This window comes from Vicugna pacos, chromosome 30 (assembly GCF_048564905.1).
Source record: "Vicugna pacos chromosome 30, VicPac4, whole genome shotgun sequence".
NCBI classification, from domain to species: Eukaryota; Metazoa; Chordata; class Mammalia; order Artiodactyla; family Camelidae; genus Vicugna; species Vicugna pacos.
The window spans coordinates 21,246,365-21,268,765 of NC_133016.1; the positions used below are offsets into that span (position 1 = coordinate 21,246,365).

Below are 22,401 nucleotides of genomic sequence, written 5' to 3' on the forward strand. Positions count from 1 at the left end.
TATGCTACCTTTGTGTGGCTTCTGTCTCTGTGACTCTGCTGTGTCTTTTCTGAACGGAGCCTGGGAAGTGGGGTCCTCGTGCTCTGCTGAGCGGTGCGGCTTGGGCTGAGCCCAGGGCACAGGGATCTTGGTCGAGAAAGTCACACAGGGCTCATCTTGGTTTGGATGCTGGACCATTGCACTGTGGACTTTTGACAACCATGGAAAGTCTAGGACAAAGTAGTTTGGGGTTTTTAACTTATCCTGCCCCTATTTTATAGAGTTTCTCCCTTTTATTTTCTTGTCCTGTGTTTGTAGTTGAAATTTAATGACCTACTTAGATTTGAGAAGTTGGAGCATCTGTTGAAATTCCCCGCTTTACCACCTTGCACTGCCTTCCCAATTAGGATGTGTGGCTTCTTCAGTTTCCCTAAAGAAATGCAAATAGTCTGGCCTGATTAAATTCTAGGGTAAACCACAACCTTTAGGCTACTGGTTTCTCATAACCAGTTCTCGTGCCTGAGTTCTGGAACCAGTAGTCAGGGCTCCAGGGTGTTCAGGATTTCAGAAGTGGTTCCCAGGGCTTCAGCCACAGCACTCACTGTCTGCTCGTGAGAAGACCCCTCTCTCTCGGACAGCCCGCCCCGAAATGTGGATGCTGGAGAGACAAAGCGCCACAAGCCTTCTCTATGTTGGGCTATGGATTCAGATAAATAGTTCCATCTTTATTTAACTTTGGGTGGCCTGGCAGGGAACTCTGGTCATTCAGGTTTTCAATCATGCCTGGCCAGTTATAATATCAGATTTCATATCTGTATCTCCAAAAATCTCTGAGGTGATGATGTATTTAAAACCCCCTAAAATAAATAAATAAATAAATGCTGGAAATTTTGAGAGTGTGAATTTGTTCAGCCCAGAATAACTCATAGACCTAATTTTTTCTGTCCTGGATGGGAAACACCACTTTAATGTTTTCATTTCAGTGCTGCCTCTGTAGGACCAGATCTACTCAGTCATAGAAACTCCAGACTGGGCTGGAGCCTGATTCCACTCATAAGATGCATGGCTTTGAGACTGGGTACTGGAGCAGAGGAGAGGGCGTACCAAGCAAGATTTTCAGTCATGACATTTAAAGAGAGAGAGAAATGAAAATAAATGTTAGCCATCACTCAGATCATGAAATTAAATCCAAATTTTCATAATTTGAACTATTTTCCAGGTTTAACTTTGGGACCAGCTGAGCTCCATAAAGACTTAGTTTTGGTTCCTGGCCCTCAGCAGTTTGCACTTTGAGGTTTTCTTAATGTAGTTTCACTGGATATCTCACAGACGTCAATGTCTAACGTTGTTTTGCCAGGACAAAAATGACCTTGGTCTAGAATGCATTGTATAAACAACTGCTGCTTTATGGAAAGGTTGGCCACTGTTTAAAAGCAGAATGGTTAGTTGGACAATGAAATAACACAACTGAGCTGTAACTGTCATGCAATTAAAAAAAAAAATGAGTTGCATTGATTTCCATACTGGGATTCATAGAAGCCAAAACTAGAGTCAGGATTGCAAAAAATTAAAATGAAAAAAGCTACAACTTTATTATCTGCCAATAGCTATTTGTTGGCTATGGTAAATGAAACAACTATGGGCCCCAAAACAGCCCTGAGAACCCCGAATTCACAGCCGGACCGCAGGGAGAGGACGAGCTGGTTTAACTGTGTGGGTTTTGGGTGTTTCCTTGGTCTTGGCTTCTGTGCCGGTGGCTTTAATATTCCACACTTGTGCTTTCCAGAGTCTGGTGGTTTTGGTGTTCCCCTTTTTCTCACCAGCCTGGCTGTGCACTTTGCTTTTCTTGCACACTCAAGGTGCTTTTACCATTGTCTCTCTCCCTCTGCCTTTCTCTGGGATGACTTCATTGGTATTCTTTTATATTTACCATCGGAACCATGAAACCTTCATTTTTGTCTCCAGGGTACCATGTTCTGGTGATGCTGGCGCTTTCCCATCACACACATATTATGAGAAGAATCTCATAGTAAACACAAGTCACACGTCTACTGTGTCAGTATTTCCGCGAGGCATGCTTACTGTAATTACGCCCCATACATCCTTATAGCCTACAATTCTTAGATTACAACTCTTTGAACAGCTTGGTCCACTTCCAGCTTTCCCATTTTCTACGCCTTTGTGGAATATTATTTTGCCAGTTCTTAAACAGTTAAATAGCGAATTCCAAAAATAAAGACTGCCTGAGGCAGTTGCCTGATGCAATCTTCGACTTGGAGAGTGTGTACGAGGGGGTTTTCTGAAGCTGTGTCAACACACACAAACTGTTTTCTAAGTATTTCTTCCCTTTCAAACTTTTAAAAGCAAAACCCTTTTTTCGTAAAATGAAAATTGAATTTAAAATGGCTGCTTGTCTTGGAAAGTAGCTGAATGGTCTGTGTCAATGAGCGCCGTTTTGTAACCTGACGACTGGCTTCTTCAACCAACAGCCAGAAGCTTGTGTACTTGATCTTGGCTATTTCTATATCATAATCTGACTCTTTATGTTGAAATTAACTGTTTTCCAGTCTTTCCCACTAGCCTGAGCTCTTTGAGTGCAGTCTGTAGGAGCTCAGCACAGACTTGTTGAACTAGAAACTGACCCTTAGGAAATTAAAGACCAGAATCTTCTTATGATGGTGTTAAAGACAGTGATAATGAAGTAATATGGGGTTTGGGTTTTGGTAATAATCTCTGTGACAATATTTCAAGAGGAAAATGGTGCTTTCTTAGTCCCATGGGATGTCATGGTCCAGATGAAGTGCCTTTAATTAAACTCATCCTCTGTGGCTGCTGTGACCAGGTCCAACACTGGCCAGTCTGAAGAGCTCTGTTCTTTCCTCGAGGAATCAGAGGAAGAGCTAGCCATGGAGGACAGCCCCACGATGGTGAAAGTGGACCAGGGAGGAAATCAGAGTTCACCGCGTCAGGCGAGAAGATGCCTCCCCAAGGCGCTTGGCTACGTCACTGGCGATATGAAAGAACTGGCCAACTGGCTTAAAGGTACTTATGCTTCCATCCCTTGGAGAAGTGGCCCTGGGGGAAATGGTTTGCTGGTTCTACTCATGTCTTTAGTTATATTCCCCTACCTTCTACCTGTCTCTTTCCTCCCCATTTTTTAACTTCTTATCTTCTAATTGCAAACTTATTCAAAAAAAAATTTTTAATGGAGACAGTGGTCAGTGCCAGGGCCTTGTTCATATCAGAGGAAGGCCCCTGGTTCCGCCTTGTAACTTCCATACTTAAAAACTGAAATTTTGCTTCTGGCAATTCATTCTTCTGGCTTAGGGGTCTGAATCTCTAAGCATGGTAAGTAAGTGCATTCAACTACTCAGCCATAAAAAAGAATGAAAGAATGCATTGGTAGCAACACAGATGGACCTAGAGGTTATTATACTAAGTTTAGTAAGTCAGACAGAGGAAGACAAATGCCATATGATATCACTTATATGTGGAATCTAAAATATGATACAAATAAACTTATTTAGAAAACAGAAATAGACTTGCAGACATAGAAAATAAACTTACGGTTATCAAAGGGGAAAGGGGAGAGAGGTATAAATTAGGACTTTGGGATTAGCAGATAACAAACTCCTGTATATAAAATAGATAAACAACAAGGTCCTGCTGTATAGCACAGGGAACTATATTCAATATTTGTAATAAGCCATAATGGAAAAGAAAAAAAAAGAATGAATCATTCAATGATTATTTTAAGTTACCATAAAAAATAAGTGCATTCAATGCTTTCTGGGACTTAGGTTCTAACAGGGGCAGTATGGATTGGGCACAAAGAAACTGGATGCTTTCGGGGATCTGGGTGACATTAGAGGGGAAACAGTTCAGAGAAAAAGCTTCAAGGAACATCAGAAATTAGCGTCACCTTCATCAGAGGGGATTTTGCTCAGGGTGCGCCTTGGACTTGGGAAGGAGCGCCGTTTGCCTCGCCATTTCCGTAGCTCTGCCCACTTCATCTCTTCCAGACAAACCGAAGATGCTCCAGTTCGTCAACTGGGTTCTTCGGGGCATATCCCAAGTGGTGTTTGTCAGCAACCCCATCAGCGGAATCCTGATTCTGGTGGGACTCCTGGTCCAGAACCCCTGGTGGGCTCTCAATGGCTGTGTGGGAGCGGTGGTCTCCACCCTGGCGGCCCTCTTACTCAGTCAGGACAGGTAGGCACGTCCATCCAAGCCTGCGTGTCTCGCTTCTGAGAACACAGGAGCCAACCAGCGACTTCAGGCAGCAGAGATAAAGCCCCACCCTGCCTAGGAGAATCAACCTTTATTCCACAGAATGCTTTATATTTGCCTTTAGTCAGAGGTCAGGAAATCATTTATAGCGTCGGACTCGTGGTACCTGAATAAGCGGCCAGCAAGAATGATGCCAGGTTTCCATGGCGACCAGAACTAAGCTATAAGTAATTCCCAGGGGAGTTTCCAAAGGGTTCTTCTTTAATGATTGATCCATTATTTACCATCAGCATTTTGTTTGTTTGGGCAAAAATGCACATGAGCTCAGGAAAAGTTTTAGTGGCTTAAAAATCTCACTAATTCCATTATATCGTATTTCCATGCTTAGTTTAGCAAATTCATTCTTCACAGACAATGCAAAAGTTGAGATAAACTGCCACAAATTTTAAGTAAGCAAATTCTGACTTCAGAAATGTTAATGGAATGTTTCTACACTGTGGATTAGGTTAAAAATAGAATGTTCTTTATAAATTGATTTGCCAATAAAGAAGTGATGAGCTGACTCCCAGCAGGGGATTCTCCCAACTAACAAGTTCCTTCAGGGAGCCTGCCAGTCTTCTAGACGCCCAGGGTCCATGCATAATCCCCAGTGGATGGTCATTACACAGCTAAGCTCCTGTAACTCTCACTGTCAATTGCCTACGGAGATTCTTGGGGGGAGAGTCAGAAAACGCTCCACTTCCCCATCAGGTCTAAGGAGCCTGAATTGTTCTCTGTAGAAGGTGATACTGCATCTCAGATCACATCCTTTTCTAATGCACATCGAGAAACAGTCTGCCCAGCTTGGAGAAGTCCAGGATTGTATCATAGCACATCTTCTTCACTGTTTTGCCCCAGTAGAAGTTGACCCATTTTCCTTATCGGGTATTATTTAAAAGACAAGCCATAGTTACGTGGGTTAGAGTTCAGATCTCTTTACTTTCCTTGGCCCTAAATGGCTCACTAAAAAAGGCAGTCCTCTGCTTTAAATGAATACACGTCTTCCCGTCGTCATCGCTGCGGCATTCCGCGACGTGGAGGCACCACTGCTAACTTTTTATTGGCCAAACTCAAGCCTTAAATCTGAAAGTCAGGTGTTGAGAGGGCAAGTCTTTGCACATCTCCCCACTGTCATTATGTGTGGCTTCACTTTCTGGAGCGTGTTCTTACTTCCTGAGTGCAACCAATACAAATCGCATCACCTCCCACACATCCCGAAGGATTATTTAAGGGAGACAAAAGGCTTTAGAACATGGAGTTCCACCCCTGATGGTGTTGCTCAGGTAAATGTAAGTGACATCATCTTGCTGTTGCCCTGGGGCCTCCTGCTTGGGTTACAAAGAAACAGGAAGACACTCTCACACCATCCAGTGCCTCCCAGCAGCTCGGCTGCACTGCCTCCCCTCCAAGCCCTGCATTCGACTGCACCCACCCACTTCACCATCTGCACACCCCGTGACCCTCACAGACTTCATCATTGAACCCTGGGTACCTTCAAGGTGCCAAGTGTTGCCAACTCTCAGAGCCCTGGAGGACCTGGCTTGTCAACCCTGGGGTTTATTCTGTGGAAATCATTCATTTCTTACTGGGGACCTCTAGTTCCCAAGTACGAAGTGGGAACCATTTTAGCCAGGATTAGAAGCTTACCCAGAGGACAACATTTAGATGTAAGGTTAAATGCTGAGATGCAAAAAGGACCCACGAAAGAATTAGGTGCTAAATACACATACAATTAAATGGAGTACTTTGCCAAATGAAAGTAACTGTGTTTCTTTGCAATAACTTGGAAATGCATACCTGGAGGCAACAAAATGGAAGCACAGGAAGATGAAAATATATGCTAAGTTGGAAGATTCATGTTTACAAGGCCAAAGACACCGTGGAAGGAAATTTACATTTCAAGAATCTTACACCTCTCAGCAAGAAAATCGGACTTAGGAAACAGTTTCATGTAAAATCTCTATGCAAGTCAGAAGCCCTTACTGATTTTTTTTTTTACCTTTTTCTTTGTTTTTTGAGGGGAGGTAATTAGATTGACTGATTTTTAATATTTAACAGAGGTAGTGGGGATCGAACCCAGGACCTCGTGCATGCTAAGCATGTGCTCTACCACTGAGCTATACCCTCCCCCACCAGAAGCTCTTAATGATTTGAAAAAAAATAATAAGTTTTGGAAGGAGAGGCTAAAAGGAAGCTGAATAGGTTAACTTGGTGGTTTCCCTTTCCTCTCCTGATGCTGGAGTTCTGACGTTAGCTACGCCGCCTCCACAGGGCTTGTTTTATATGTACATCTGCATTTTATCTGTGCATATTTTATTTTTTTCAGGCTTTTATTAGTATTTGGCTTCTATAGACTTTGAAATAAATTCCTAGACATAATCTCACTTTCAAACATGAATGTTATCTGAAAGTTACAATTTCATTTCTGCGCCCATCCGCCCAGCAGTGTCTGAACTGTGCATCTCGCCCGCAGGTCCGCCATCGCGGCTGGCCTCCAGGGTTACAATGCCACCCTGGTGGGCATCCTCATGGCTGTCTTTTCAGACAAGGGGAACTACTTCTGGTGGCTCTTACTGCCTGTGTCTCTTATGTCCATGACTTGGTAAGTTGCACCTGGTTTTCCAAGTGACTAAAAAAAAAAATATAGCGGGGAGAAGAGGGAAGGGGGAGTTATTATTTAGTGGGTACGAGGTTTCAGTTTTGCAAGATGAAGATGTTCGTTTGCAAGGTGGTGATGATGGTTGCACAACAATGCCAATGAACTTAATTCCACTAGACTGAATGCTTTAAGACGGTAGATGGTCAATTTCATGTTATGTAGATAACACGATTATTAGAAAAATAATTTTTTAATTTAGATTTGGGTTATGTCTGTTGGAAATAGGAAGCATTAAAACACACTGATGCATGTGGCCTTCCACACACACCTCTCTGCCCCCCTCCAACTCTGACGTAATCTGGAGTGTCGCCAGTGCATCGGGAGTTCTGAAGGCTCCTCGGGGTTCCCAAAGTTCAAAGTGGAGAAGCACTCCCTCCATCAGTGGTCCTCAACCACACACACTGTTGGGATCCCCTGCAGGGCCTGTTAAAACACAGTCTGCTCTCTTCTCCAGGCTTCCTGACTCAGTCCATCTGGGGCTGGGCCTGAGAATCTGCATTTCTCACAAGTTTCCAGGTGATGCTGACACAGCTGGCCCAGGGACCACACTTTGAGAACCACTGTGCCTATATGAACTCCCTTTAACCACCACTGCCCCTCTCGCCTTCAAAAGAATTATTTAAATTCAATTCCTTTTTTTTTTTTACCTCGAAAGCCTTCAAACTAGTCTCTACACTGACCCTGTCTTAAATCCATTTTTTTTTTTGGAAGCAGACATTTCCTTTTTAATGTAACATGTTTAGAATATGAAATAGTAGTATCCACACAAAGGAGAAGTGCAGCCCACTATGGACAGTGCGCCCACCCTGGCTGCACCCACAGGTGTGTGGAGGAGAACCTGCCAGCGCAGCCAACGTGCTCAGGGGAAACTTCCGATCAGGAGACATGGCTCGTACGCGGTCCCCACGCCTCCTGCCCTCAATTCAGGAAATCGGGAGTTCTGACCTTAAAGTGATGGCTCTTTGATTTAGGGCAACATGTGGGCAAAAAAGGGCCTGGAGAGCATCTAATTCAACCTCCCAGTTTACAGATGAGGAACCTGTGGGGCTCCCCCTTGCCCGAGGTCACACAAGTCAGCTGCTCAAGGACTTGAAACTCTGCCCTCCGTCCACCACCCATTTGGTGGTTATCACCATTTGGTTGTGATTGTTTAGGAAATTGTTGTTTTCTGAATATCCACGACTCACCTTTTGGAACTAGAGGTAGAAAAGACAAATAGATACATTTGCATCTGAAAGCCAAATGTTTTCACAACATTATAAATCATTCCTGAGAACTAACTGCTACTATGTAAAGGAAGAATAAAACTGACCTAAAATCAACAGAGAATATGCAACTCAAATCTCTTCAGATTTGAATACTATAGATTGGTAGATGGATGAGAGGGACAATGGATGGATAAATATGTGATTAAAAGGTGTAGTAAAATTTTTTTTATTTAAAAAATACCTGCCCCCTGCCCCAAGTTTAAGACCTTTTCCAGCCCACACCACCTGCATCCTCCCTGGGACCATTGTTTTCCTTTTTAAAAACTAAATATACTGAGACTTGCGGAGCTGGCATACATTCAAGACAGAGGTTGCGTCTGGTGGGGAGGGAGGGGCGTATGATCAGGTAGGTTACACAGGGGGCTTTAAATGTGTAGACAATATTTTTTTTGTATGTCTTAAATACTTCAAAAAAATATTTTTAAACCCTAGATTTATAACTCACTGTGAGCAACCCCAGAGTATAATTTTTCAAAAGCCAAATAAGCTAAGGGTTGATTTTTGACTTTACGTAAGAATTATTCCACGACAGGCTTTAATCTGGATGTGTTTGGGGTTGTTTCGTTTAATCTGTTTTTTCGGTGAAGTTTGCCAATACAACACTATTTGGTGATGAAACAAAGCCCCTCCATAGAACAGAAATTCAGTTTGTCAGCCTGGCTTATCACATTAATGTTTTCTTCCATTCTGTTCTATTGTTCTTTTTAGTCCAATTTTCTCAAGTGCACTGAGCTCCGTGTTCTGCAAATGGGACCTCCCAGTCTTTACTCTGCCCTTCAACATGGTATTGTCAATGTACCTTTCTGCCACGGGACATTACAATCCATTTTTCCCAAGCCAGTTGATCACACCTGCAACCTCGGTTCCCAATGTCACCTGGTCTGACCTCAGCGCCCTGCAGGTAAGAGACACTGCCTTCTCACATCGCCCCTGGAAGACACCCCTTGGCTGATTGTTCATGGGCATCAGAGCCTTACAGAGACTCAGTTCTGGGGTGGCCTTGCCGCTGTCTCCTGCTATCTAAATGCTTATTTATTCTAATCCCAAGATTTCGGTTCTAAGGGATTTTTTTTTTTAATGACTATTTGGTCAAAGCTAACTTTTCCCCCTCTTTTCCTAAAATCTGCACTGTCACCACCAGAGTATCACTCCATTGGAATTCAGACACTCTATTTCAAACTTGGCTTTTGTTTAGGTGGGTGTGATGGGGGCCAGCCCTTGGGGCAGGGGCCTCCGACCTGGGGTTCGGTCCTCCAAGACCTGCCTCCTCCAATTGAAAGAGCGGCTGCTGACTGTTAGATCCCACGGCAGAATCTCCCAACTCTTCTTCCTGTGGTAGATCTCATAGAACATGCACGATAAATCAGGGTTCTCGAGCTTGGGTAGGGGTCAAAATCATTGTTTTTTAAGTACCAAAACGAGCGCCATCTCAGACTCCCTACGTCATAATCATTGGGGGTGGGGCCTACCAACCTGTATTAGGCTCCCCTAAAAATAGTGGTGTGGGCCTGAGTTTGAGGACCACTATCACAGGATGTATGCATCTTATCTCTTTACAAATTACAAAGAGCAAGCACTATTTTTAAAAACCTCGTTAACCCAAATCAAATTCTACCCCTTCCAGTCGGTGTTTATTGAATAGACCTGTTTACAGTTTCTTGATTTTTTTTTTAAGTCACTTGACCTCAGAAGAAAAGCAGCCTTACCTTTTTTAATGTGCAGGAGACTGGCTTTCCCACTATCAAGTTATAAAACACCTTTGTGTTTGTGAACTATGGATAAAAAACCGACTTTGGGTCTCTGGTCTTCACACTAACAACCAAGTTGCATGGGAGTAACAATACTTCTATTGACCAGAGGGATGCAGCTATGCATTGGCCTCAAACTGATGGGCTGTTGAAAGCCATTGAAGTATCAGCTATGGCCCCTGCCCTCCTCACTGGGAGGCATGACCGGTCCTCACAGTGGGGAGCAGTGACACCACACCTGAGCTTATCGGGGACCACAGCCAGGCGTCAATGCAACGGAGGCACGCTCAGCACACAGCGGGGAAGGGCTGGTGTGTCTCTGGGGATAAAGCAGAAGAAGGACTGAGATTTTTCTACAGAGAGAGATTTTAAAAATTAGGAACACTGATCTTGAAGGATGCTGAACCTAAAAGTACATCGTGTGGTGTTTGTGGTGTCCTGTGGGTTTCGGTCCAGTTGTTTTACTGACCGCATTTTCTAAATCATTTCTGCAGTTACTGAAGTCCGTGCCTGTGGGTGTTGGTCAGATATACGGCTGTGATAATCCGTGGACAGGGGGCATTTTCCTGGGTGCCATCCTCCTCTCCTCCCCCATCATGTGCCTACACGCTGCGATCGGGTCGTTTCTGGGGTTAGCAGCAGGTGAGCATTAGACTGGTTACCAGACTCTGAGCACCTTTTTCGCTCCACCCCTGTCTCTGGCATCTCCTATACCCCAGACCTTTCCTGAAGGTCTGCTTCCAAGGGACCAGCGGGAGTTCTCAGATGCCTCCCCGACCCCCGGACTCCTTCCAGAGCATCCTGCCTTTAGTTCAAAGCTCTGATCCCTCCTGCCTTGCCCAACAGGACTCAGTCTTTCTGCTCCGTTTGAGGACATCTACGCTGGACTGTGGGGTTTCAACAGCTCTCTAGCCTGCATTGCGATTGGAGGAATGTTTCTGGTGCTCACCTGGCAAGCGTTCCTCCTGGCTCTTGCCTGCGGTGAGTATCCCGTGTATCCGGGGGGTGGTTGCTCGTGACCGTGGGATCAACACCAAAGGCCACAGTAAGGAAGAACTGTGGGAGGAATCAGAGCCGGAGCTCTAGGCTGCGCCCCTTGCTGGTGTGTGACCAGGGCAACCGCCAGCCCCTCTCTGGGAGGACTCACGGCGCTCTGCCTACCTCACCAGTCATTTTGAAGACAGGAGAGGCTGTTGAGTTATATTAACCAGTTTATAATATGTGTCTGTTGAGGGGCAGAAACTCGGCTTGTCCTGTTCTTGATCCAAGAAACTAAAAGGAAATAAGCTAAATGTACAGTCAGTTCTCTGGTGAATCAGAAGGTCTCAATGTGGCCCTTTAAGAAGCACATCACTGTGGCTGTTCTCAAACTTGAGCAGGCATCAGAATCAGCGGGAAGCCTTGTTAAAACCCAAATTGCTGGGTTCCCATTCTGGTCCCTGACTCATGGTTAGAGGTGCTGGGGGGTTGGACGGGGTGAGGGGAGTTTGCACTTTTAACAAGGTGCCAAGTGGTGCTAATCCTGTGCCTGGGGTCCACATTTTAAGAACTGCTATATTAATCCTTTCTTTTCTTTTTTATTGAAGTACAGTCAGTTTACAATGTTGTGTCTTGTCAGCCAAGGTGAAGAAGTCACAGACTTTGATTACAGAGCTCCTCTTTTATCAATTCCTATGGCTTTATCAGGAAAAGGACTTGGGACTCTGATGGAGCCTGGCAGTGCTGTCTTCCCTGTGTCCCTAAACCAGAAACTCCATGGTCAGGAAACTCCTCGGTTTTGTAATTTTCTCAGTGCAAACCAGAACCACATTTTGGGTCTTTTTTTAAGGGTTGGGTTATCACGCAGGACTTGCCCATGGTGGTCTGTGGGGCGGGACACTGTCTATGAAGAACTGGGATTCAGTCCTCCCTTCCATACTCAAGAGCCTTTTCTCTCCCTCAGCTACTCAGAACTCTGTCAGGGTCGTCACCTCCAAATCGTGGTGTCCAGAACTTCGCCTTTCATGTAAGGCTTTCTCAGCCCGACTCAGCGAGTCTTAATGGACAGGCAGCAACAATAAGATAGTCTGACACTCTTACTTTAGAGAAAAAAGCAACATGGACTTGAAATAGCATAACAGTATGAGATCCGAGCACCAGAAGTGTGTTCGGGTATTAAGAGGTATTAAGCCATTGCACTTCCAGGAGGGAAATGGCCGTAAGGTCTCCTGTGCTCAGGGGAGGTGTCACAGAAGAGCTGTTCCTCTAGGGAGCAGGGACAGAGTGTCCCCTGTACTTAGTCAAAGGCCAGTGAATAGTTCTTGAATGAGTGAATGAATGAATGAATGAATGAAATGGGGTGGGGAGGAAGAACAAGATTATCAAAATCAAGCAAAGAAACTGTTCCAACCCAGCCCTTCTGTTCAGAGCAGTCCCTCCACCCCATTGTGACAGAGATGAGTTTACAGCTTTCCCATTAGCGTGAGACAATTCAGATGTGAAAGAATTAAGTATACTGTTGAACAAAAAATGATTAAAAAAAAGATGAAATCACGATGAAAGAATGGAACCCTGTAGTAAAGTAAATGAGGGCGGCAGAGACCCTCCCACCACTCCCGTCCCATCCCACAAGGTGACTGACGTGATGTCTGGCTGGACATGAAGATCAGATCACCAGGAGTGTCTAACAGTGAGTGCTGGTGGCCCAACATGCCACACGGCCACTATGTTAGGGTCATTCTTCAGGCTGCCTCTGTGGAAACTAAGGGCTTCCCTGAGCCTCCTTGGGCCCCTCCTTCAACCAAAACTGAGGAATTGGTGGTTAGCTAGTTGTGATCTTTGTTTTTATTGTTTTACATTGAAAGTCATACGTATACTCAAATTACCTACCCTAAAATCCATGCTCAACGTTCATAAAAACACAGAGTATTAACTCATTGACCTGTATGCCAACTTTCATGGTATTTGGAAAAATGTTTTAATGGGGAGGAATCCCAAGTCTGTGTTCAGTTTCTGCTGATTTCTGGGTTACTACCTAGTTTTTTTAAAACATTTTTTTATTGATTTATAATCATTTTACAATGTTGTGTCAAATTCCAGTGTCTACCCAATTTTTTTATACCATGATTTTTGTGTAGCTGTGAATTCTAACCATTGAGATGAGAATCTCAGATGCAGTGAGATTGTGTGCTATCTCAAAGAACATTCCTGAATTTCATTTTAATTCAATTATTCTTGGGTTAAATAAGTGGAAGTTTATTTACCACAGAAGGTCTTTTTCTTAAGGATTAGCAATAACAGCAACAAAACAGTAACTACAGGAAAGCAGCCTTTATTGAGTGCTTTGTGTGCGCCAAGCCCAGACACTATCTTCTTTCACGCTCACACTAACCCCTGATAGAGAGATAGGCGAGGAGGTGATGACTTACAGTGGAGACACCAAGCTCCTAAGGGTGGAGTCCGGATGTGAACCCGGAGCAGCTGACACTAAGCCCATCCTTGTAACCAGGATCCTGGGCTAGCTGGCGAAACACACAAGTTGACATTCAGAGGATTTATACCCCAAGGCAGTCTTTCTGGTAATGAAAGGTACACCTACCAAACTTTTTTTTTTTTTTTAGCTCTGTTCACTGCCTACCTTGGAGCCAGCATGTCAAACCTGATGGCTGTGGTGAGTTTGCGTTAATCTCACTTTCTCTTCGGCATTATTGATCAGTTTTCAGTGACAGGGAAGCCCTCCTAACGTCCACCTAGGTGGCATCCCAGGGCAGGGTCCATGGCTGGTAGCCACTGCTGTCCATCTCCTGGACCCACCTGTCCTCACTTCCCCTCCAGCACCGTGGTAAACTTTAGTCTAAGCTACACTCATCTGGCTTACTAAAAATATCAGATTGTTTGATTTAAAGAAATCAAATGGAGAATGTATAGCATAGTGTCAAGTTCATACTTTAACTCTGAGTGTCAAGAAGTTGACTTTAGAATATCCTTTACTTAAACAGAAAACCAGGACTATGTAGACATTGGGAGATCAGAAAAGGAAGGGCAAAAGGACAATTGGTTAAAGACCCAGTTTTTTTTTTTCATGAAGCCAACTGTTTTTCATACCCCTTGCCTTTTTTCCAATCCCTAGTCAGGCATCAGTAAGACTTTTTCAGACCCACATCCTGGCTGAATTATTTCACAGGCAAAATCATTGCCCATTAAGTGCCTCCTTCTATTCTCTCCTTCCTTTTCAGCACCGTCCTGCCCTTTGACCTTCTCCTTCCCCTCCCCTGAGGAGCCCAGGATCCCCTGACGATTCTGGGGTCTCGGTGCTCTTGCTCACCCACCACTGCAGGTGATGGAGGGCTGATTCCTGATAACTCCATCTGGGTAGATGTGGTCATGGCTGCCTGTGCGTCATTAGCAGCTCAGAGACGTTACCTGGAAGGGTCCTTTTGGAGACACAATATCTTTATGGTAGAATGTCAAAGCCCTGTTCCAGGCATTAGAGCTTATGGGGCCCTTCACATCCCAACAGAGGTTCACAGACCTTGGTCTGTGGGCCAGAATTGGGCAGGTTGCAAAACAGTCATCGAGGGAGATCCTTAAGCCCTGTGCCTTGGCATTTCTGATAGAATAGATCTTGTGTGACACCTGGGTGTCTGTGTTTTTTAAACTCTTCCAGATGATTCTGATGTGCAGTCAGGTTTGGGCACCATCACACCCCAGGCAGGTCCACATATAGGGCCGAACCTAACCAAGTACATGGTGTACACTCAGAATTGTACACGTTGCCATGGACGCAGAGGAACATGGAGTGCACTCAAGGAGCTTAGAGTCTTTTGAGTGATAGAAAGAAGAGAATTAAAGCAAGCAGAGTCCGAGACCCAGTCTGGGTGGAAGTGGAGAGGGGACGTCACTGTGGGCTGAACTAACTAACCAAAGGTGGCTTTGTGCACGTGAGGAGTGGTCAGGAGCTGTTGGAGGTTTGTTAAGTGTCATCTCTGGGAGCCAACTGTCATCTTTGCACGTCTAGTGTGGGAAGTCTGCACATACAAGGGGAGGGCAAGATATACAAGATGGAGAGATGACTGACGACCCTAAGGAATGGATGCTGGCATTTCAGCTACTGAATGCCCTGCGATCTTAGACTCAGTCTCCATGGGGATCAGCAGAGCCCAGAGCAGTGCCCCGCAGGGAGTCATCCCCGAGCTTTCCAACAGATCTCAAAGGAGCGTGTGGCTTGTCTTTTCTCCTCCAGGTCGGATTGCCATCTGGTACCTGGTCCTTCTGTTTGGCCACCCTACTGTTTCTCCTGGTGACCACGAAAAACCCTAACATCTACAGGATGCCGCTCAGTAAAGTCACTTATCCTGAAAAAAACCGCATCTTCTACCTACAAGCCAAGGAGAGGATGGTTGAAAGCCCTTTGTGAGTGCAACTCCCATCCACAGCCACGGTCACAAGTCATTTCTGGCGAACTGCCCCAGTTCACTTCCAGGGTTTCAAAACTGTTGTTTTTACTAGGAACAAATTTCACACTAACCCATTGGTGATCTGTTCTTATGCTCATTTTGTATTTTTCTTTCAGACTCCGGGACGTCCCCAAACAAGTGACAGACACATCAAGGTGATGTGCTCTGGCTATGGAATTTTAGACCCTAATAGGGCGCTGGCACTAAGATTGTACTATATCTATTAAGTCAGAATGATCCAACAGAAAGAGGAAATGAGACCAAAGCTAATTATTGATATTTATTGGTATTCTTGGTGTTTGGTTGGCTAGACGATGTTAACAGTATTAAAAATTAATCTCTATAAGCCAACTAAACCTTAAGTGAATGGAATTCAGAGTCACAAGATCGAAGTCAACCCAGAATTCTCAGATAAGCCACTGGGCTTCTTTAAGATCAATGCAAGGTGCACATCACAGCTGTGGTCCACGTGGCAGGGGTGCGGCCCGTCACTGAGCCCTCCCCCCAGCCCCTCAGCAGAAGGGCCTCCGTGCTGCCCCACGTGCGGGTCCCATCTCTCACAGGAGATGGTTGGTTTGGTTCAGGCTGGCAGAGCCGCAGGAGGAAGAAGGGATCCTGTCCACCAAAATTACTCTGTAGTGTCCCTTTTCTTGGATTCTGCAAAGGATTTTCTAGGTAGAGTTTAGTATTATCTTTTTTCTTAGGAGAATGGATTTGTTTTCAAAGAGGTAAAAGAAGAGAAGTTCCTGGCTTCATCAGTTCCTAGATATTAAAGAAAAGTTACATTTTTCTAAAATATTTCTCGTAGCTATTTTTACTTTAATCCCTAAATTGGTTTTGTCAATGCCACGAGTGCACAGAATCAAACCATAAACATCCAGGAGCCTCTGAAAGGCATTTTTAATTCATTTAAAGATGCCTTACACATTATAAAGACTGAAAGCTAATGTCAGATTGCTTCCGGGTGTTTCAAAGTTGTTGAATTCTTACGTTAAAAAAATAATTGTGATTTTCTGCACACTGACAGTGTTCTTGCTCAGAAACCATGGTATTTGAGCTACCAAAAAGAAATATAGGTAAAAGAGGCCCCTGCTTTGTTTCGTTTGTGTGAGTTATCAGTCCTATAAAGAGTCTATAACCCAAAAGCTAAAAGTGGTGATAGGAAGCTCAGGAATTTTGGAGGATTGGAAAAGCGAACCTGAAATCCTAAAGGTTTTTTTCCTCTTCGGGTTGGCAGTGCCAAACATGCAGTTTGCTGAGTGAGCAAACAGAAGAAGGGCAGTAAACCTACAAATATTTTAGGGAACAGTTCACTCCTTCATTTTCTCAAGAAAACAAACCTTGTTCCAGTTTTAAAACTTTGTGACCAAAGCCTTTTGAAACCATGACTCGACAACTGTCATGGAGTCATGCATCTTCCTGCAGAAAAACTAAGTTTTCAGTGTTTGAACTGAAATCTCCCTTGTCAGGGAATTTGTGAAATGAGAGTCGTGGGGAGGGGGGTGGTCAAAAAAGCAAGATAACCAAAGATAACCAGGAGTAAAGAGCCTGGACCGCAGCTGAGCGAACCAGACCCTCTGGACTGTCTCCAAGTCCATCTTCAGAACAAAGCTGCAGCGTCTTGACTGCACACCCTGTTCCTCTGTGCTCGTACGGACTTGTAAACAGGAACATTTTAAATTCTTGGACGTTGTCTAATTTAAATGGCATAAATTTGCTCAAGCTATTTTTATTACTAAGTATTACCCTAACAATATTAGCGAGTATTTTATTGGTTTTCTTAGGGAGCACTTGCATTCTTTACTATTGTCTGTATGACAGATTTCTATGTAGGAATATGAATAAATTACAGTCACTGCTCCATTTCGTGTTGATTTTGTTGAACAGTCATAGAGGCCTTTTACAGTGATCGTGTGTATTGCTAGCCATGTGCATGAGTATTCTTGCTTCTATTTCCATGCGCTGGAATCCTTATTCCTTTCTTATGCTTCATAACAGCACCAGATGTGGAGCTGAGCAAACGCTGTCCAATTTCAGATTTGTGGATCCACCCCCTTAGGTATCCTCTCAACTATCTGCTGTTCTCCTCACTGGGGATTAGAATGCATTACTGAGGGTGGTTACAGATGTTCAGGGCATGCCCCTAACACTCGGAGAAGAATATTTTGAGAGCCAGCTTCTATGCATTTCCAGACAGGCCCTGGGTACCCCACTCAGGACTGACCCTGGCCCAGGACCTGCCTCAGGGTCAATGTTCCAGGACAAGCTACTGTTCAGAGTGTCAGCCCCTGAGGGTGAAGGCCAGTGCTTGATCTGCCCCGGAAGCACTTCGCTCCCACCTCCTTTCACCCATGGTTAGCATATGTGAAAGAAAACATGATAAGGATGGAAATTTACACCAACCAGTTTCAAAAGCAGCCCAAACAGGAAACCAAAGGAAGCCACAATGGACTGGCCCCACTGGAGTGCCCTTTGTCAAAATGAAGCCTCCCCCACCTGCAGTTTCAAGATAATAAATTTACAGGAGTGACCTACCCCCTTTGGTATGTTGTAGAAAACAGAGAAGGTTTTTGAGGTTCTTCTGCTAAAGACTCCTGACACTCCATACCTTTCGGAGTTACACAAGCCAATTTCCTTGTTACGCATGACACCTGATAGCATGAAATATGTTGAGATAGAGGTTAAAGTCCATGGGAGATCAGGAATTTCCAAGGGGGCTTCACACACACAACCTGGCAAGAATGTTCTTGAGGTTGTTTAGTATAGAGCAAGGTGTTATGCACGTGAATGTTCTCAGCCTTCCTCTTTAGTTCACAACTTCCTTCCAAAAATCTTTAATCATCAGAATTAAATCTCCTTCTTGAATCTGGATTGACAAACCCCATCAGAAGACTTGTAGCTTCATGGTTACAGGGTTCCATTTGCTAAAACAATCAGCAATGCAGATCCTGAAGGAATCTGAACAAATGTAGTAAATTATGATAGACTCTTAGAGAAGTGAATTGAAGTCCGATAATAGTTTGCTTTCACAGCTCTTAAAATTTAACTTTAAAAGACATAGGATACATCAAAGCTGCCATATGTAAAGTCACCCCCAAAAAATGATTTATTCCATGGACCCTAGAATAACTAAGGATGGCTTCCTGGAGGAGGTGTGACTCTGCCCTTATTTTGACACATTCCCTCCCTGGCTCCCCTCGACTTGGCCTTGGAAGCTCATTTGGGCTCTTGCTGGATCCCCTGACTACCACTTTTGCCAGAAAAAATTGCTTGGGTCCAAAGAAATGATGCGCTTACTGAGGGGCCATGTTTTGATGGGCCCAGAGATTAACAGTGTAGACAGTTAGACGGCAGGTGGTCGGGGGCAGAAGGGGGTGCCTATAGCGGAGACTCCACTTTCTTTAAGTGCACAAAGCTTACATCCATCGAGTCAGCCTGTATCAGCCATCATTCCCCTCTCACACTCACCCTTAGCCAAGACAATGGCACAGAGTTCATCTTACCCACCTGCTGTGTGATCACGCCTTTTCACCTGTAAGAATGACCCAGCAATAGCTAACCAGATTTTACACAGACAAAAAAAAGCCAGAAAGAAGAAGGCTGCCATTGTGAGTCCCCGGGCCCTGCCTCCACCCCTCTGCTCTTGTGAAGAAGGCTAGTTTGTGCTTCTCTCCTTCTCCTGGAAACCTCCTTCAACATCCACACCTGCGCCATTTGTCCGACCTCTGACCTCCCTTTCCTCATGGACCTGTGACCTGCAGCCCCGCCCACTACTGCTCATCACAGGCACTTTGTAGCCTGAGGACCCCCTTCCTTAGCATCCATTAGTCCCTTTACCAGACCAGTCGATAACATTTTTGCATGTCACCCTGGAGTACAATTGGTCAAACGACCCAATGCAGACAGACTTTGTATGCCTATTATTGGTTATAGTTTAGTGCAAAACATTATTCCTTTCCAGGCCATGAGGTGGGGTCTAAGAACCCAGGACTCAGTGTTGGGTGCGTGAGGGAGGTGCATGCACCTGGCATCAGCATCAGGACAGTCACACCTGGACCAGATCAGGCCAACACGTCCATGATCTGAGAGGTACCAAGACCCTAAGATGCCTTCAGAGCAGCACCCCCTGCCCCTGCCTCCTTGGAGCCTGAAATTTCTCCCTTGAAGCCTCAGTAAAAGAGCATTATGCTGCGACAGCAGCAACTCATTAAGATCTCAGATATTAAAACCCCTGGTTTATCTGGTCTCTTCCCACCTAAGAGTTGGCAAGAGCAAATCCTATAGGAAAGAGATTGTAGAAAGATTAGTTTTGATGCGCAAATCCAAGGAAGGTGGTCATTCAGGACTGGAGCAGTGATCACTCAAAGGAAAGGAAAGGGGGGGGGGTATGTGAAAAGAAAGCAAGGACAATGCATGATTAAAACACATCCCCCACTGAGCACATCGCTGTGAAGAGAAAAGCCAGTAGAGGAGGACCAGGGAGCTCAATGAGGAGCGTGCCTATGCCAGCAGGGCAGTAGTTACGAACAGCTTTCCTCGTCTAAGCCATTTATATTGTGGTTACCTCCTCTTCTCATAGTCTTGAGATCCCAGCTTGCCCCCCCAGTGGACATTTGTTGTCTATAACTCCCCAACACACTGCCCACTTGCTTCTGGTAATGGCGCCTTCCTTTCCTTAAGGAATCTGCTCCCTCCCCACCCATGGGGTTCTCCTGGGGCTGCCAGCCTTACTGCCCTGCTCGCAGGCGCAAGGGGAGTCAAATGACTCAGAGCTGGTCAATCACATATTCCAACCCCCCGGCCACAGGGATTGGCCCAGGGGGTAGTCACCTGACCCAAGCTGAGCCAATCAGATTCTGCCCTGCAGGAACCTGAAATCTAAGCAGACACTGCAGGACAGAAGGAAAGTGGAGCTGAGTCTGACAGTGGTCTGGAGAAAGGCTCTGAATTACTCAGAGGAGTCAAGGCAAAGGCCAGACAAAGCTGTTAAGCTGAGGCCTGGGGGAATGAGCTAAGATGCAGAAATGCAAGGCTGGGGTCCAGATTCAAACCTCATGACTTACCAGTCAATGAAGCTCCCTCAAATGTAACCAGTGAGAATTTGATAGCCAGAGACACTGAAGGCTGGACAGAAAGCAGCTTACGATGACCAACCTTAAGGCAAACCCAGGCCCCAGAGCCCGTGCCAGGAGGGAGTGGGCCTCAGGGCAGGCTAGCCCCACAGCAAAACCTTCCCAGTGTCCTTCAGGTGAGCCCTGGATGGAGGCCCCAGCAAGCAGAGCACAGGGAGGCCACACTGGCTGACCGAGGACTCAACCAGGGCCAGGCGGTCAGTCCACAAACATGTCTGCCCACTTACTCACGGTCCCTGACCACCCATGCCGTCCCTTGAGCCAAGGGCTGTCATCTCCTGCTCCCTTTTCCCTTTTTCAAGTGGAAGTTTGTTATTTTTCTCCTGTTCCTCTCCATGATGGCTACGTATTTGCTATGTTGTGGGTGGCAGATTTACCCCTTTGCAAAGTCCAGAGGAATACACCCATCCCCAAGGGGGAGGGGGATTCAGGAGACTTCTGGATGTCTCCCATGGGAAGGAGGTACGAGCAATGTGGCTTTATCTTAATCAGAGGCATTTTTGAAACTGTGTATATAGGAATAAGAGGGTGTGTGAGCTGAGCCACAAAGCGACTGTTCTGTGTCCAGTCTGTGCCCACCCCCGACCCCTGACCTCTCTGCTCATGATCTTGAACCCCTGACCACAGAGGGAGGCCCATGAGCCAGACCAGAACAGCAAACACTGCACTTTACCACAATGACTGAGTCAGGACGGTCACATGACGGCAGCTGCCGATCTCAGTTCTTCTGGCTGAAGCTGGTGGGAAAGAACCTCTTTCTTTCTTGGTGATGCAGATGCTGGGATGTGAGTTCAGGACTGTCAGTGGCCATGTTCCCCATTGTGTGGAGAAAGGCCCTCTGGAGTAGGAGACAGCGAGGAACAGGTAGAGAGACAGAGAAAGAGTGTGTGCTCTGGAAGGTTCCTGTCCCTGAGGTCCCTATAAATTCCCTGATTCTTGTGTGTCTTCCTTACCTTTTCTCCTTAAGCTGCTGTAGAAAGTCTGCCTCTTTCACTTTAGAGTCCCAGCTAACCGACCAGCCCTGAACATCTGAGCTGAACTTTGTTGACCATGGCCCTTTACAACACATTTTCATTCTGTTTGTATATCTTTGCCAGTCAGATAAATTTTCTTGAGCTTTCTTTTCAAGTTTGCATTTCAAAGGGAAATAGATAAGTGAATGAATTAGAATTAAGCATGACTTCAAGGAATGCAGACTCAAAACAACACAGGCTTAAACTAGAGGGAGATTTCTCTCTCCTAAGTGGAAAAGCCTAGAGGTGAATTTCCTTGGCTGAGCCCCACCGACTGCTCAAGGATCCAAGCCCCTTTTGTCATTCCCAAGGGACCCTCCTGGTCTCAGGTGACTGTTCCAGATGAGTGGTTCTCATTCGAGGGCATTTTCTCCCAGAGGACAATAGGCAATGTCTGCAGACATTCTTGGTTGTCAGCACCTAGGTGGTGGGGGAGAGGGGAGAGGTATCAGGGGCGTGTAGAGAGTGGAGACCAGGGTTGCTGCTAAATGTCCTAGAGCAGCATTCCCTAAAGAATTATCCAAGCCCTCGAGGTGAGTCGTGTCAAGGTTGAGAACCTGTTCCAATCCAGCCATAACACCTGTGATCCAAGAAGCAGGTAAGCAGACAGAACAAGGGGACAAAAGACAGGTGTCAGTTGTCTCTTAAGAAAAGCTTCCTTAAGCACAATTCTGCTTATATTCCATTCACCAGAATTTAGTCACACAGCCACACACAGCTTCAAAAGAGCTGCAAGAAAACGCAGTCCTCCCTCTCAGCAGCGCGCGCTGAGGACGTGCATGTGCTGCTGAGAATTAAAAACTGGGGGCCAACTGTCAGCCTTTATACAGTAATGATACTGATCATCAGCTTTGCAAATTACATTTGCCTTCCTGCCCCTTCCAGCTGCCTTTCCCAG

At 45.4% G+C, this 22,401-nt stretch overlaps 1 protein-coding gene across 2 annotated transcripts in view; it reads left to right on the top strand.

The window, feature by feature from the left end:
- The window catches only part of SLC14A1 (solute carrier family 14 member 1 (Kidd blood group)), a 48,327-nt gene extending 31,108 nt beyond the window's left edge, over positions 1 to 17,219 (top strand). Inside the window, exons 5-13 of one of the 2 annotated variants that reach the window (XM_072952283.1) lie at positions 2,865 to 3,021; positions 4,002 to 4,191; positions 6,722 to 6,850; positions 8,884 to 9,076; positions 10,418 to 10,565; positions 10,770 to 10,904; positions 13,523 to 13,572; positions 15,145 to 15,314; positions 15,475 to 17,219. In XM_072952283.1, the coding sequence (XP_072808384.1) occupies positions 2,886 to 3,021; positions 4,002 to 4,191; positions 6,722 to 6,850; positions 8,884 to 9,076; positions 10,418 to 10,565; positions 10,770 to 10,904; positions 13,523 to 13,572; positions 15,145 to 15,314; positions 15,475 to 15,517 (1,194 nt within the window). In that variant the 5' untranslated portion in view covers positions 2,865 to 2,885 and the 3' untranslated portion in view covers positions 15,518 to 17,219. Of the gene's footprint in view, positions 1 to 2,864; positions 3,022 to 4,001; positions 4,192 to 6,721; positions 6,851 to 8,883; positions 9,077 to 10,417; positions 10,566 to 10,769; positions 10,905 to 13,522; positions 13,573 to 15,144 lie in introns of both variants that reach the window. The other variant, XM_072952284.1, reaches the window with a different exon arrangement.
- The last annotated feature ends 5,182 nt before the right edge of the window (positions 17,220 to 22,401 follow it).